Source organism: Hyla sarda, chromosome 1, assembly GCF_029499605.1.
Source record: "Hyla sarda isolate aHylSar1 chromosome 1, aHylSar1.hap1, whole genome shotgun sequence".
NCBI classification, from domain to species: domain Eukaryota; kingdom Metazoa; phylum Chordata; class Amphibia; order Anura; family Hylidae; genus Hyla; species Hyla sarda.
This window is the reverse complement of record NC_079189.1, coordinates 141,322,672-141,339,739: the sequence shown is the minus strand read 5'-3', so window position 1 is coordinate 141,339,739 and position 17,068 is coordinate 141,322,672. Positions and strand designations below refer to the sequence as shown.

Below are 17,068 nucleotides of genomic sequence, written 5' to 3'. Positions count from 1 at the left end.
GTTTTCCAACCAGTGTGCCTCCAGCTGTTGCAAAAGTACAACTCCCAGCATGCACGGTCTGTCAGTACATGCTGGGGGTTGTAGTTTTGCAACAGCTGGAGGTTTGCAGGTTTACAGTGAGTTTCCTGTTTCAGGTTTGAGCTGCAGCAAATTTTCCACCGCAGCGCAAACTCCTAGCTGGAAACTCACTGTATACCCCGCCAGTGCAAATGTACCCTAAAAAAACTACACTAACGCCACAAAATAAAGGGTAAAACCCTACATATACACCCCCTTAAACTGCCCCCCCCCCCCCCCAATTAAAATGAAAAACGTAGCGTACGGCAGTGTTTCCAAAACAGAGCCACCAGCTGTTAAAAAACAACAACTCCCAGCATTTCTGGACAGCCACCGACTGTCCAGGCATGCTGGGAGTTTAGCAACAGCTGGAGGCACCCTATTTGGGAGTCACTGGTGTAGAATATCCCTATGTCCACCCCTATGCAATACCTAATTTAGTCATCAAATGCACATGGCACTCTCTCCTTTTACCCCTTATGAAAAGGAAAAGTTGGTGTTACACCAGCCTGTTAGTGTAAAAAAAAAAAAATGTTACACTAACATGCTGGTGTTGCCCCATACTTTTTATTTTCACAAGAAGTAAAAGGAAAAAAAGACCCCCAAAATTTGTAACGCAATTTCTCCTGAGTAAAGAAATACCCCTGATGTGGGTGTAAAAACCTCTGCGGACGCACAACAAGGCTCAGGAGTGAGAGCGCACTAAGTACATTTGAAGCCTAAATTGGTGATTTGCACAGGGGTGGCTGATTTTACAGCGGGTCTGACATAAACGCAAAAAAATAAATACCCAAATGTGACCCCATTTTGGAAACTATATACTCCTCATGGAATGTAACAAGGGGTATAGAGAACCTTAACACCCCACAGGTGTTAAAATAATTTTCATTAAAGTTGGATGGAAAAATGAAAAAAATATTCTGGTGTTACTGTAAATTGTTTCCATTTTCAGAAGGGAAAATAGGAAAAAAAAGCCCCCCAAAATTTGTAACCCCATTTCCTCTGAGTAAGAGCATACTCCATATGTGGATGTAAAGTGCTCTGCGGGCGAACTACAATGCTTAGAAGAGAAGGAGCGCCATTGGGCTTTTGTAGAGAAAATTTGGCCACGTGTGTTTACAAAGCCCCCATAGTGCCAGAACAAAGGATCCCCCCACTTGTGACCCCATTTTCGAAACTACACCCCTCACGGAATGGGGTCACAAGTGGGGAGGGGGTCCTTTGTTCTGGTACTATGGGGGCTTTGTAAACACACGTGCATTTTTCATTTTCACGGGCCACTGTTCCAAAGATCTGTCAAACGCCAGTGGGGTGTAAATGCTCACTGCACCCCTTATTAAATTCTGTGTGGGGTGTAGTTTCCAAAATGGGGTCACATGTGGGGCTGTCCACTGTCCTGGCACCACGGGGGGCTTTGTAAACTCACATAGCCCCTGACTTCCATTCCAAATAAATTCTCTCCACAAAAGCTCAATGGCGCTCCTTCTCTTCTGGGGTATTTCTATACTCAGAAGAAATGGGGTTACAATTTTTTTTTTCATTTACATATCGGAGTTTAACAAAAAGTCGTCAAACACCTGTGGGGTGTTAAGGCACACTGTACCCCTTGTTACGTTCCTTGAGGGGTGTAGTTTCCAAAATAGTGTGCGATGTGTTTTTTTTTTTTTTTTTTTTTTTTTTTTGCTGCTATGGCACCAAAGGGGCTTTCTAAGTGTAACATGCCCCTCAAAAACCATTTCAGAAAAACTCACTCTCCAAAATCCCATTGTCTCTGCTTCCCTTCTGAGCCTTGTAGTGCACCCACAGAGCACTTTACATACACATGAGGTATTTCCTTACTCGAGAGAAATTGGGTTACAAATTTTGGGGGGCTTTTTCTCCTATTACTCCTTGTAAAAATTCAAAAACTGGGTCTACAAGAACATGCGAGTGTAAAAAATAAAAATTTAGAATTTTCTCCTTGACTTTGCTGCTATTCCTGTGAAACACCTAAAAGGTGAACAAACTTTCTCAATGTAATTTTGAATAATTTGAGGGGTGCAGTTTTTATAATGGGGTCATTTAGATATTTCTAAAATGAAGGCCCTTCAAATCCACTTAAAAATTTTTACCACTAACATAAAGTACAATATGTCCCGAAAAAACAGTCGGAATCAGACTGAAAAGTTAAAGCATCCCAGAGTTATTAAAGGGGTACTACCGTGGAAAACTTTTTTTTTTATTCAACTGGTGCCAGAAAGTTAAACAGATTTGTAAATTACTTCTATTTAAAAAATCTTAATCCTTCCAGTACTTTTTAGGGGCTATATACACACACAGCGGAAATGCTTATATTTTTAGATTTCTCTGATGTCATGACCACAGTGCTCTCCACTGACCTCTGCTGTCCATTTTAAGAACTGCCCAGAACAGGAGAAAATCCTCATAGCAAACATATGCTGCTCCTGACAGTACCTAAAATAGACAGCAGAGAGCACTGTGGTCATGAAATCAGAGAAATCGAAAAACATAAGCATTTCCTCTGTAGTATATAGCCCCTAAAAAGTACTGGAAGGATTAAGATTTTTAAATAGAAGTAATTTACAAATCTGTTTAACTTTCTGGTACCAGTTGATTTAAAACAAAAAAAGTTTTCCACGGGAGTACCCCTTTAATGCTTAAAGTGACAGTGGTCAGAGGTGCAAAAAACGTTCTGGTCCTTAAAGGGGTACTCCACCCCTAGACATCTTTTCCCCTATCAAAAGGATAAGGGGATAAGATGTCTGATCGCGGGGGTCTCGCTGCTGGGGACCCCCGGGATCTCGGCTGAAGCATCCCTCTGTCGTTACTGCACAGAGCTAACTTGGTCCGTGCGTAATGACGGGCAATACAGGGGCCGGAGCATTGTGCCGTCACGGCTCCGCCCCCTTGTGCCGTCACGGTCCGCCGCCTTAATGCAAGTCTATGGGGGACCCCGTATCAGGTATCTTATCCCCTATCCTTTGTATAGGGGATAAGAAGTCTAGGGGCGGAGTACCCCTTTAAGGTGAAAATGGGCTTGGTCCTCAAGGGGTTAAACGCACTTATTTGGTTAAAAAGATAGTTTTTTTTTTTTTTTTTTAAAGCTGTATAATAATAGAAAAGTATGTAAAGATGGGTATCATTTTAATCGTATTGACCCACAGAATAAATAAAACAGGTCTTTTTTACCGTAAAGTGTACAGTGTGAAAACGAAACCTTCAAAAATTGCGGTTTTCTTATCAATTTCCTCACGCAAATAATTTTTTTGGCTGCCATACATTTGATGGTAAAATGAGTGGTCATTACAAAGGACAACTGGTCACGCAAAAAACAAGCCCTCATACTAGTCTGTGGATGAAAATATAAGAGTTATGATTTTTAGAAGGCAAGGAGGAAAAAAACGAAAACGTTAAAAAAAAATGTCGTTAAGGGGTTAAACACTGTTATACAGGCTGTACACTCACTACTTTACATTGTAGCAGTCTCATTTCTTCAGTGTTGTCATAATGAAAAGATATTATAGAATATTATTGATATATACGTGAGATACTGTGTGTGTGTGTGTGTGTGTGTGTGTGTATATATATATATATATATATATATATATATATATATATATATATATATATATATATATATATATATATATATATTTAGTATTGATTGGGCTACCATTTTTACCACTGGATAAATTGTGTCCTATTGTCTCTGTATGTACTTGTAGTTCTTAAACGTACTTAATAGCTGTATTTTTTGCCAGTAGATGAGAGCACTCAAGTTTGCATGCAAAGGCAGAAAAAATCTTATGCATGCCTAGTCCTGCTTTCACCTGAGAAGTAGATACAATTGTCAAGTCTAGGCAATGGTCTGTAAGTACACCTACAGCTGCTGCACAAATCTCCCTGGTCATTTGCTACATTGTATCAGATTCAGAGAACATTTCTTAGATTGGATGGAATTTTATCCATGTCTCAACTGAGAGCAGGGTATTTACAATTTGTAGCTTGTGACAGTAAACAAAAGTGTTCTCATTGACTGACAGCAGGCAAATATCTTGAAAATGCTGAGAAAAGGAAACACAACATACCTTAAAGAGGCACTGTCATTGTTAAAAACTTTTCATATATTGCAGGACTCATTATAATATGACATTTCACAATATACACCTGTTAACATTTTTTTTTAATTTTCGCCTGAAATTCAAGCTCAAAATAGCCACCACTAGGGGGTCGCCTGTCTTTTAGACAGACTAGTCTAGATTTTACAGCATACTGGATACTGGCCATAAGGCATACCGGTATCCAGTATAGGAGATTTCTATTGTGTATGCAAAACTACAGATAAAGGATGTGTGGACATGCTGGGAGCTGTAGTTTTAAAACAGCTGGAGGCAACACTGCTCTAACAGTTATTTACAAACATTGCAGCTTCAGTTGTTACTAAACTACAACTCCCTGCATGCTGAAATAGTCAAAGCTTTCTCGGACTCCTGAATGACAAAGAAGTTGATCAAACATTCAGGAGTCTGTGAAAGATGAATGACACACATAGTGACAGCTATACTAGAAGATGAAACAGATAGAACATGTATTCATAAAAATGCTGTACTTCTATCTAAAAAATCCTTGCACTAATTTTATAAAGATCTATTCTTATATTTATACATTTTATCCTGTTATGAATTCACCATAATGTCTTCTGATTACTGCAGGCAAGCTCCAAGTATCTTCCTCTGACACATGACACAGCATAAAACCAGAGAGGAAAGGGTTACAGAGTAGAGAGTACTGATTGGCTGACTGCCCAGGCTTGCTCCTGTGAGGGAGACAGACTGACACGCCCCCTCCAGCCTGCACAATGAAAAAGTAACTCACCAGCAGATAAATGCTTATATCTCTGGATATATAGGTCCGAGACACATAAAAGTTATATGCACATGATCAGGATTGGGTCCTGAGTAACATATCACTTTTTTTCTTTTTTTTTTTTTGCACTATGACAGGTACGCTTTAAACCAGTAACCTCTTTAAATGGTTATTGTCCTTAGAACTAATTTTTGCTATTGCACTCCTTCTGGTAAATAAAAAATCTTTCTAATGTACTTTGTTTAAAAAAATGAAGTTTTCTATGTTTTATTTATGCTTAAAAAAGCTGCCACTAGGTGTCTCCCTACTTGTTCAGAGCACACTTCCCCCTTTCTCTTGCACAGATTTTGGACTCCTGCTGACCTTGCAGAAATCCAAAATCGGGGGGTGCAGCCTTAGCCAATTAAAGCTTATCTCACACTGAACTGCTCTGCTGTGTGTAGCAGAGTGAGGGAGGAATTTCTCCCCTGTTTGGCTTCAGATGATGTCATGCCTGCTGGGGAACACCCCTTCCCAGTCTGTGAATCTGATGGAGACTGAGCAGAAAATACAGAGCAAGATCAAGGTAGAAAACTAACAGATATAAAATTTAACAAGATCATGACAGGTACTCGTTAAAGAGTTCCTCATCTGATCTTGTTAAATGTTTTAATCCTCCCAGTTCACTGCCCCCATGATGATAAACCACCCCCTGCCTTTATTTTTATTATTTGTTCGTTTTCTACCTTGATATTATTCTGTATTTTCTTCAGTCTCAGTCAGATTCAAAGGCTGGGAAGAGGCATTCACCAGCAGGTGTGACATCATCTGAAGCCATACAGGGGAGAACTTCCTCCCTCACTCTGCCACACACAGCCCAGAGCAGTTCAGTGTGTGAGATGATCTATGATTGGATAAGGCTGCACTGCAGCATTTCCTAATTTACCATAAGGAGTGCAATAGCAAAAATTAGTTTTAATGAGAGTGCCCATTTAAGGTATAGAATCACTTTTAAATGTAAACCTACACTTCAGCTTGAAGTTGACACAGAACACAACACATAAAGGTCCTCTCTTTTCAGCAGACTTGCTTGCATGGAAACCCAGTCTTATAATTATAACCATCTGTATTTTGGTTTTGGCACAGCAGAGTGGAGCTGTCGTAAAGCGGATTTGATTCCGCCTCTTCTGCACCACTGTGTTGTTGGAATATTTTTGCTCATAGAGGAAGACACTCCAGTAATAGATGTGTATAATGCGAGCCAATTCCCTTTGGTGATAGTGTCTGACACAGTGTATTTTAATACACTGCTCAAAAAAATAAAGGGAACACTTAAACAACACAATGTAACTCCAAGTCAATCACACTCAGGAAGCAACCCTGATTGACAATCAATTTCACATGCTGTTGTGCAAATGGAACAGACAACAGGTGGAAATTATAGGCAATTAGCAGGACACCCCCAATGAAGGAGTGGTTCTGCAGGTGGTGACCACAGACCACTTCTCAGTTCCTATTCTTCCTGGCTGATGTTTTAGTCACTCTTAAATCCTGGAGGTGTTTTCACTTTAGTGGTAGCATGAGATGGAGTCTACAACCCACAAGTGGCTCAGGTAGTGCAGTTCATCCAGGATGGCACATCAATGCGAGCTGTAGAAAGAGGGTTTGCTGTGTCTGTCAGCGTAGTGTACAAATCATGGAGGCGCTACCAGGAGACAGGCCAGGACATCAGGAGACATGGAGGAGGCCATAGGAGGGCAACAACCCAGCATCAGGACTGCTACCTTCCCCTTTGTGCCAAGAGGCACAGGAGGAGCACTGCCAGAGCCCTGCAAAATGACCTCCAGTAGCCCACAAATGTGCATGTGTCCACTCAAACGGTCAGAACTCCGACTCCATGAGAGTGGTATAAGAGTGGTGTGGTATAAGGGCCCACCATCCACAGGTGGGGGTTGTGCTTACAGCCCAACACCGTGCAGGACGTTTGGCATTTGCCAGAGAAAACCAAGATTGGCAAATTCACCACTGGCGCCCTGTGCTCCTCACAGATGAAATCAGGTTCACACTGAGCACATGTGACAGACGTGACAGTCTGGAGATGCCGGGGAGAACGTTGTGCTGCCTGCAACATCCTCCAGCATGACCAATTTGGCGGTGGGTCAGTAATGGTGTAAGGTGGCATGTCTTTGGGGAGCCGCACAGCCCTCCATGTGCCTGCCAGAGGTAGCCTGACTGCCATTAGATACCGAGATGAGATCCTCAGACCTCTTGTGAGACCAAATGCAGGTGCGGTTGGCCCTGGGTTCCTCCTAATGCAAGACAATGCTAGACCTTATGTGGCTGGAGTGTGTCAGCAGATCCTGCAAGAGGAAGGCATTGATGCCATTGACTGTCCCACCCGTTTACCAGACCTGAATCCGATTGAGCACATCTGGGACATCATATCTCACTCCATCCATCCACCAACACCACAGTGCACCACAGACTGTCCAGGAGTTGGTGGATACTTTAGTCCAGGTCTGGGAGGACATCCTCAGGAGATCATCCGCCACCTCATCAGGAGCATGCCCAGGCATTGTAGGGAGGTTATATGGGCATGTGGAGGCCACTCACTTCATATGCTTAGTTCATTCATTCAGATCTAGGATGTGTTATAAGTGTAGTTCCTTTTATTATGAATTAATATTTATTTATATTAATATTTATTATTTTGTGCAGTGTATATCAAGAAATGTCAGTTAACAAACCAAAATCATTCAAATGAAAATGCAACTAAAATAACTCTACCTTCTCTTGCAGATCAGTGGGTCTCCCCAAAGTACAGTCATTCTGTGCTTTCAACCCTAGTAGGGATACAGATATTGAAGTGAACTCCGTGTTTACAAGTGGTAGACATTTCCATGTGTCTCCTGTACATAGCATGGTGAGTGTTGATGTTCTTTTGGAAAATATGTACTGGACGAGAGCCAAAACATTTAGCTTTTCTTGGCATGTGTTTTCTATGTAGCAGCTCTTAGGACAACCCCTTTTCCAACATACAGTTTCACATTGCTCTGCTAGAGAAGGGCTTGATATTTTTAAAGGTACAATCCATGTAGATTAATGACATTTTGGATAACTGATAATTTTCTTGGGATTATCAATCTTTCATTTCCTAATAGGCCTTGATAAAGGTCAGCACTTCTATGCAGTCAGAATTTATTGTAATGGGAGCTCTCCTACTGCACTTCATTGTCTGAGCTAAGCCAGTTAAATGTATATCCAACACAGGAGATCAAGCAGCTCCTGACTGGTGAATGAAAGCACAGCATCATATAGATGCATTAACAACAAAGTCTTCTTATTTATGAATCTCCCCACACCAGTTAATAGAATGGCATCCAAGAGACAGGGTTGGGGATTATTTGTGAGATCCAAATTCCCATACTTAAATTAGTATATTAAGGTGCATATCCTAATAAGTTTCAAGTTTTTAAACACAGCATATTCTATTCAATTCATTTTAATTTCTGGCAAACAATCTGTACAGTGTAAGAAGATAGAGTGGTGGCAAAAATGTAATGCTAATGCTGGCTGCTTTGCAGAGATAGGAACCAGCGACCAGGCTGCAGCTCCACTGTGTGAATTATGGCAGACAACAATAATATGAATCATGAGGAAGGAGAGGTGCAGCATTGGATGCACTCAGCAGAATATGAGTGTGTTCACACTGAGGAATTGACAAGGAATTTACTTGCATAATTCCGTGCCAGTATTCTGCTCCAATTCTGCCTTGAAGAAACCTTCCATTGGTATTACCACAGCTCACTTGTAGATTGTACATGTTCATTTTTCTGACTGAATCTGCAGGGCTGAATCTGGGACTTTAATTTTTTTTCCTGACAAAATGAATCGGGAGCAGAACGGACACAGAATTTTCAGGCTGAATTTTCTAAAGAAGAATTGAGAGCCAGCTCAATGGTGGTTGTGATAGGCATGACCCTTATGTTTCTGATGACTGATCAATATATTAATACTAATATGCCATTGCTGATGGAAAAATATATTTACCTACTAGGGATCGACATATCGGCCGATATTCACGATTTTGGACGTGATCAATGTCAGCAATGACCTTGCCGATAATCCGATAATGCCCCGCACAGCACCCCCCACCGCACCGCCCTGGCCAGAGACCACTGCTGCCTCATTGCCTCCCCCATACCCGGTTTTATAATTACCTGTTCCCGGGGTCCGCACTACTTCTGGCTCCTGCGGCGTCCTGTGTTAAGCTGCGCAATGACGAGTGACGTCCTCAACGCGACGTCAGCGCCAGTGCGCACAGTGACAGTTCAGGAGGACGCAGCTGGAGCCAGAAGTAGCGCGAACCCCGGGCCTCGGGAACAGGTAATTATAATGTTGGTGGGTCGTGGCACGGTGGTGGTGGTGGGTATGCGGTGGCGGTGATGGGACTCAGGAGGACCCCAGGACAGGCAGGGGAGAGTAGCGAGCGGCAGCAGTCTCTGGCACTGTAAAAGCTGCTGCAGTTCATTGATTTAAAGCTTCCGGGTAGTAGATAAATAGCTGATAATTTATACCGGAATATCGGTATAAGTTATCGGCTATCGACCCTAACCTCCACAGAGTATCGGTATCGGCCCTAAAAAATCGATATCGGTTGATCCCTATTACCTACCCCTTAACCCATAAACCAGCTTGCAATCTGCTCATGACTATGATGGAGGCTTTGCCATGACGCCGGCACGGCCGAGATAAGAAGTGAAAGACAAAATATCTGAGGGACAGAGAACTCTGGAATTCCCCTTTAGAGGAACTTCTGCCAAGAAATTAATGGACACTATATATGCTAATAATCAAACAACCAATCAAACTGTAACATGCTGATTTTGACATAATAACTAAACCTTTTTCTTTGTCAAATGTAAAAACTAAATGTACTTCCTGGATTAAACAGAACTCCTTTGGGGCAGCTGTGAGTATGCTGAGAAAGAGTTTATACCAACAGGCCTATTTGGTGTATAATTCTTGTGTCGACACTTAGCAGTAAAAAAAACTGCACAGTCAATCAAATTTGAGAGCTTCTCCTCGAGCCATTCTTGACAGTTGTAGTACTGATCCTTCTCCAGATTTCCTTGCCAAATTCATCATCAAATTTTGAGCAGATGGCAGATTTGCTGAATTTCCTGACCAAAATAATTCCTTCTCAATTCTTTAGTGTGAATGTACCCATAGTGTTTCTGCTGTGTTTTGGTGCTACCTGGCTGCTTTTCTCTGTCAAGCCAACTTACCAATAATTTTTATATTACTTTATTTCCCAGTTAAAAATGTAAGATAAAGGGTTGATCTAGTGAAGTACTAAGCTCTGCTTCTATTTGTCACACATATTGGCTCAGTAGATATAGCTTGTGGAAAGTCCTGTCCTGTCTGCTGGCTTTCAAGTGGGTTTACAGAATAGTAGGACCTTAAACTGTTATGTGAGAGGCTAAAAAGGTCTCCAGTTGATGGGTGTCCAGTCACATCAAATTTGTCATGCATGCCAGATAATTTTCACATCTTTTTTAAGGCCAGAATATAAAAGTAGAAATCTTCATTCAAATTCCATATGTTTAACATATCTGCTGGGCAAAAATGCTAACACATATGTTTAATAGTGGGTATAATGGATGCCATACAATAGCTTTCCTGGCATAAAAGCTCAACATAGAATTAAAGTGTGATTTTTAACCTGGCCTTAAATATAATAGACAAAAAAAGTAAGGCATTGCATTTTGGAGTTTGTCATTTTATGCAAAGTAACTCTCCTCCAAAAAGGGGGAAAAAGCTTCTGTCTTCTCTCCTCTCCTTCTGGAGGAGAGTTACTTTGTATCATTGCATGACTGGGTTCACTTATATCCAGCATCAGGCTCATAAACCCAGCCTAAAACTCACTGGACAGAGGGAACACCGCAAAATGTGTTCCTCCATCCCTTGCCCAAGCAGTATGTCCAAGGATCCGGCATCCAACTTGAGAGGCCGGATGAATGTGCCTTAAACTGCTCCATTCAAATAAATAGGATCAGTTCTATTCTTTTTGTACAGTGCCAGAGGGAAACCTGCTGGCTATATCTGAAGGGGGCCTTATAAAACTCCATATACCAGTTTGGTGGTCTCCTTAAGGAGACACAACCCTATTGTCCCATGACCTAGCCTCTGTAAGAAAAACTTGTCTAATAGATAACCTAGAAATATGTAGGATGGAATGATATTTAATAATGCCAGTAGGGGGGGGGGTTGGGCAATATAAAAAATGTGGTTATTTTGAAGTCCTTCCAGTGAATGTCCTGAATTTCCGGAAATGTTTTCTTTCATCATAGAAATGTATTAGTGTTGAGTAAATAATGCTCTTATCAGAGGCAGTCCTTGTATTAAGAATCAAGCATAACATGTAAGGTCACATTTCATCACATATATGCCATGTGGCTACAATCTTTGAGTTCGGACATTGCTTTCCTTGTTTTTCAGTCTCTAATGCACTGCAGATGTGGTTTTAAGCATAGAATGACTGAGGGGGTTGAACACAAGATCTGTGCATATTTCCAAAATAAGTCATTGCATAGCTGTCTGAATGTATAGATTAGTATGAGCCTGACCCCAGCATGGAAAATAAGCAGAGAAATGTGTGTCGTTTTAGGTTTAGATGTAACATCTAGCAGAACTGAGCCGACTCTGTTTGGAATAGCTGGGAGGGGGCTGTAGTGTGCGAGCGTCCCAGCCCACCATTACTGTAACAGCTCAAGAATCTTGTAAACTGTACTTAGAGGTTGCTTTGTTTTTCTCCGCATGTGCTGTAACGTTTTTTATATGTTAAACTGTATGTATAACACAAAATAGACTTGTTTTCCTCTTATCGTCTGAACTGTATTCTGTAAGACAACCTCACTTTCTTTTTTTATGTTCTGTGGTGAATAGAACTCTAACATGGTAATTTCATAAAGTTATGGAACGCTGAGTTCAGAAATCTTGGAACGATTACCTATTGCTGAGTTACATAATAGAGAGCCTCTGACTTGGAAGAATGAAGCTTCTTCGGTTTGGCAGTATATTGTATTATTTACAGCATTCACCTGAGTTATAGAATGTACTGAATTAGAACTGATTTTTACAGACTCTTATGCACATTGGTGTTAAAAAGGCAACACACATATCTGTGTGTGTGTGTGTGTGTGTGTATATGTATAATGGGGAGACTAGTGAAGCTGGGCAGAAATCAGTGTAAGCTGGGCAGTAAAGCACATAACTGCAAGCTTCTCCCCACTTGTTCTAGTGATCAGTGGGGTCTCAGCAATAAGAGCCTGACTGATTAGAACGTTTCACCTGTCTCTGAGTCTCCCCCTTCGATCCCTAGGCAGCTGCCTACCCCTTGTCCTGTGTTCAGAAAGTTGGGAGCTGCACAGACTGGCATTGTGGGTCACTTGTTTAGGACCTGCAGGTTGTCTACACCTGCTCATTTGCTTGTTCTCTAGCTTTAATTTATTAAAAGTACATATCTAGGTCACATCCTTACCGACATCAGTTTATGAATTGAATAATTAATGGTAGTACTTTCCGTACCTTGCCAAAGTCTGGTTCATAAACAGGCATTTTCTCGGTCGCCTCATTGGAGAACACAGAGACCATGGCCATTATGCTGATGTCCACTAGGAGGCTGACACTAGGCTAAAAAAGTTGGCTCCTCCCAGCAGGATATACACGCCCACAGGCACAGAGCTAATCAGTTTTAGCTTGGTGTCAGTAGGAGGCAGACACAGCTCTGGAGTTCTCCAGACCTGGTCTTTTTTAAATTATTTTCTAGCAAGGCCCTGTATTTAGTTTTTTTTCCCTCCCTTTCTTTTCTTATTATTAGGTAGGGCAACAGGAGCATGGCGCTAGCTGATCGCCCCTAAATGCGACTAAGCGGCATGGTGCATAAGAGTATGGGCCGCCAACCCCTTCTCGCCAACGGGAAGCGCCTGGCGGAAGTACCCTGGGTCCAGGTCCCCCACTTGCCCCTGCCACCTCGCTATGGCAGCTTGGCGTGATGCAGTGTGCCAATATGCTGGCTAAAGACTTCAGGGTGAGTATAAGAAAATGGAGCCAGTGGGTGAGTATAAATTACATCCCCTACTCCCCCCCCCCCTTTTTTTTTTTCTAAAGTTCCTCCCTTATGCTTATTCTTATTCTGGGGTCCCCCTTCCTTTCTAGGCTCAGCTGCCATTACACGTGGCTGTGCAGGGCCGGACCTCATGGCCTCCGGGCTTTTACTGTAGGATGTTCCGGAGGTGCCATGCTGCAGGGTCACATTCTCCTCTCTAGCTCTGTTCTCCCGTGTGACGGCTCACGGTGGGGAAGAGGGCTTGGTACATACGTCCAGGTCCTGTCATGTTTTTATTTCTGGCTTTCTATGCCCCCGCACTGCAGTCCACCCCCATGCGCAATCAGAGAATATTAGCATGGCGTCTGAGTGAGGATGACTTGCAAAATTTTTGATGCATGTCATATAAATATATCCCCTCTCTGACCATACATTAAATGGATTTTTGAGTTCGGGGGTCGATTTTGAAGCTTTCTTTCACCACCCTATGCTTTGCCCCATTTAGCAATATCTTTGGTACAGTGCTCCTATTTGTCTTGACTCTCAGCCTTCAGAATGAGTGTCTTGCCGTAGGGGGTTGTATCGGTCTGTTCCCTTGCCATTTTTGAAGTGTTTGGCCTTGAGTCCGGGTGTTTGTGACACATACCCTTCCATACTGTACCAATTTGCATTCATAACCGCGGACCTTGAGTTTGCACTAGGTGCTTCTAGCCCCTGTTCCTGAGCACCTGCTTGGGCTTTGGTCCATTTCTCCGAACAACTTGTTGGTCGACTTCACGGGGATATGGGGTTTTTAAAACCGTACAGACTTAGGGGTACTCATCAAGCGTGGCTCACCACACTGCCCTTCCAGTCCCTTGGGCAACACCCGGTAACCTGGCGGCAGTCTGCCCGTTTCCTTTTCCATTGGTCACCCATATAGAGTTTGCCACGTTGCGGCACTACCTGTGCGAGGTGATTGCCAAGGGTGCTCTGGCATGTGCAACGGATTTGTGGCAGCTTCCATGGGGATAACTTAAGATGGACCCTCTGTAACACCAATGGGGAGCGTGGCATCGGCCACAGCTGCATTTCCGGTACTCCACTGCGAGTGGAAGTTGACCGATGTGCAATGGACCCTCTACAACTCCTTGAGGGAGCGCGATGCCTGCCGCATCCACGGCTGCAGTTCCGGTACCCCACTATACTTGAGGGCAGACCAATGTAGCATGGACCCTCTACTGCGCCTATGGAGAGCATGATGTCTCCTTCATCCGAAGCTGCAGTTCGGGCACTCCATCACAAGTGAATTTTGCCAAAGGGGTGACCCTGCATGTTCAACGGAATCTCTACACCGTCCAGGGGAGCACACTGTATACTGTCTGAGTTTCCGGTCCCCCAGCTACCAGTGGGAGTTGTCCACTGACTGTGTCCCAGCAGGTGCAATGTACCTTCTACACTTCCACTTTCGTGGGTGGTATAAACTTGGTTTACAGTAGTATCTGCTATATTTCTGCTTCGCATCCAATGCCATGTTTGCCCCTTCCGCAGTGGCGGTTATGGTTTCCCCTTGCTAAGTGGGGGGGGGGGGGGTCCAGTGGAGTGACCCTGCGTATGCAATGGACACTTGTCAGTGATGGCTACTCCCCCCCCCCCCTCTCTATGTGGAGTATCTATGGCTTTCCAAGGGCAGTCATTCGCAGGTTGTCTGCTGTAGCCCTCACAGCCAGCGCACTCCCACACTATTTTTTTTGGGGGGGGGGGGGGGGGCAGGTTTGCAGAGCACCTGCACTGACCTACAGCCATTTCATTAGTTCCTGCCTTGCCCTTTGCTCCCCCCACCCCCCTTTATGAGTGCGGTACCGAAAATCCTTGCACGGTTCCTAGTCTGGCCACCCCAGCTCTCGTGTTGCGTTATCTCTCGGGGGTAGTGCTTGCATAGGAGTCGTCCTGACAGTCCTTGGTGTTGCTGGACAGCTCTGCCCTCCACATCGGCCAGATTGGGTCCCTCCGGGGCTGTGCGGCTCTCACCTTGTGGCTGAGGGCCTTCCGGTCATTCTGGTTACCTCCGTTTGGCCAGTACGCGTTTCCTTTCCAGGCATAGTCCTGCCAGTCATACATTTTTCCCTGCCTTCTGGCATACTCTTTGAGTTTTCTCTTTCACCTGGTTCTCGCGGAGTGGCAGTCTGGTCCAGGCCTTGACCTTCTTTCTGGCCAGTCTGCCCTTACGTGGGTCTTGTTTTGTATCTCTCTTCATCCTTTTCCAGCAGCCTTTAAGTGGCTACATAGCTCAGTGGTTACAGAACTGGTCTTGTAAACCAGGGGTCGTGCGTTGGTCTTGGTTCCAACCTCTGAATTCTCTCTCTCTCCATGATCCTGGGTACATGGATATTCATCAGTCTTTGTACTAACTTTCCTTTTTCTGACGGATGTTTTTCCCACTTCAGGGACTGCTTTGAGACATCCCATGGTCTTTGTGGCGACAGAGATAAGATTTTTTTTGTACTCGCCATAAAATCTCTTTCTAATAGCCCTCATTGGGGAACACAGCACCCACCCATTTACGGTTCCTGGTCAGGTTGTCTGTTACCGGTTGTTGCTACTTTCTGGTGTCCTTTGGACATGTCTCCTTTGTTGTTTGGCTTCTCCTACTGCTTTGTGACACTACTAATTAGCTCCATGCCTGTGGGTGGGTATATCCTGCTGGGAGGAGTCAACTTCTTTTTTTGCCTGGTGGCAGCCTCCTAGTAGACAGAAGCATAATACCCATGGTCTCAGTGTTCCCCAATGAAGGCTATGAGAGAGATTTTATGGTGAGTACAAATAAATCTCCTTTTGGGGGAGACTTTTGGTGTGATTGGTTGTTTGGGAAAAATCTCACCAGTTTTTGTCTCGCATAATTTGACAAATCTAAAGCGTTACTTGTAATCCCATGTCAAAAACATGCAACATTAGTATTGCCACACCCTGCTCACATTTCTATCCAATTGTTTGCGGGACATTTTACAAACGGCTACACTGCATCAGCTCTTCGTTTTGGGTAAACTGGAGACTAAAACATTTTACATTTCCTTGTACAATGTATACATTAACCAGAGTGGTAACATTTCTCCTTTTTTTTTTGCTTACTGTTTTACACCACATATTGTAATGGAAAATGTGTTTAATCCATTTCTAGTCTTGGTCTAGTAAGTATATATATATATATATATATATATATATATATATATATATATATATATATATATATATATATCTAGTCTTGGTCTAGTAAGTAGTCTGGACTTTTATACCTTATTAAGGGGAAAATAAGTTGCTTATTAATTGGACCTTCCTCCATATTAGATAGAAAGTCTACAGAAACGAATTTCTTGTACAGATTACTACCCTGGCTGCAAAATGTATTTTAAAATGAGAGAAGCCTTTTTACTTGTTATGGGTAGGGAGGAGGTAGAACCAGTTTGAAAGAAATGCAGATTTACAGTTCTTTTGGAAAGGCTTCAGACCCTTTTTACTTTTTCCTCTATTTATGTTGCACTCAATTCCCCATAATGACAAAGTAAAAACAGAATGTTAGAAATATTTTTATTGAAAAGGAAAACTAAAATATTGTATGGACATAAGTATCCAGACCCTTTACTTAGTACGTAGTTGAAGCACCTTTGGCAGCAAATATAGCCTCCAGTTTTCTTGGATATGATGCCACCAGGTTTACTCTCCTGGATTTGGGGATTGTCTGCAATTCTTCTCTGCAGATCCTCTAAAGCTCAGTCATGTGGCATAGGGATAGTGAAAAACATTTTAGGTCCAGAGATGTACGGTTGGGTACAAGTCAGAGCTCTGGCTGGGCCACTCACTGAAATGTCCCTAAGCCACTCCTGTGTTGTCTTGGCTGTGTGCTTAGGTTCATTGGCTAGTTGAAAGGTGAAGCTTCGGCCCAGCTTTGAGGTCAAGAGCACTCCAATTCAGGTTTTCATTAACAATGTGCCTGTACTTTGCTCCCTTAAGCTTTCCCTCAACCCTAACCAGTTTCCCCAACACAGCCACAGGAAAACAACCATTCTTCGCTGTAGGGTT

At 43.0% G+C, this 17,068-nt stretch overlaps 1 protein-coding gene across 2 annotated transcripts in view; it reads left to right on the top strand.

Annotated features, from left to right (window-relative positions):
* The window catches only part of TMEM131L (transmembrane 131 like), a 123,307-nt gene that overhangs the window by 55,989 nt on the left and 50,250 nt on the right, over positions 1-17,068 (top strand). For both annotated transcript variants that reach the window (XM_056562499.1, XM_056562488.1), the window contains exon 5: positions 7,702-7,825. In XM_056562499.1, coding sequence (XP_056418474.1) covers positions 7,702-7,825 — 124 coding nt within the window. The remainder of the gene's footprint in view (positions 1-7,701; positions 7,826-17,068) is intronic.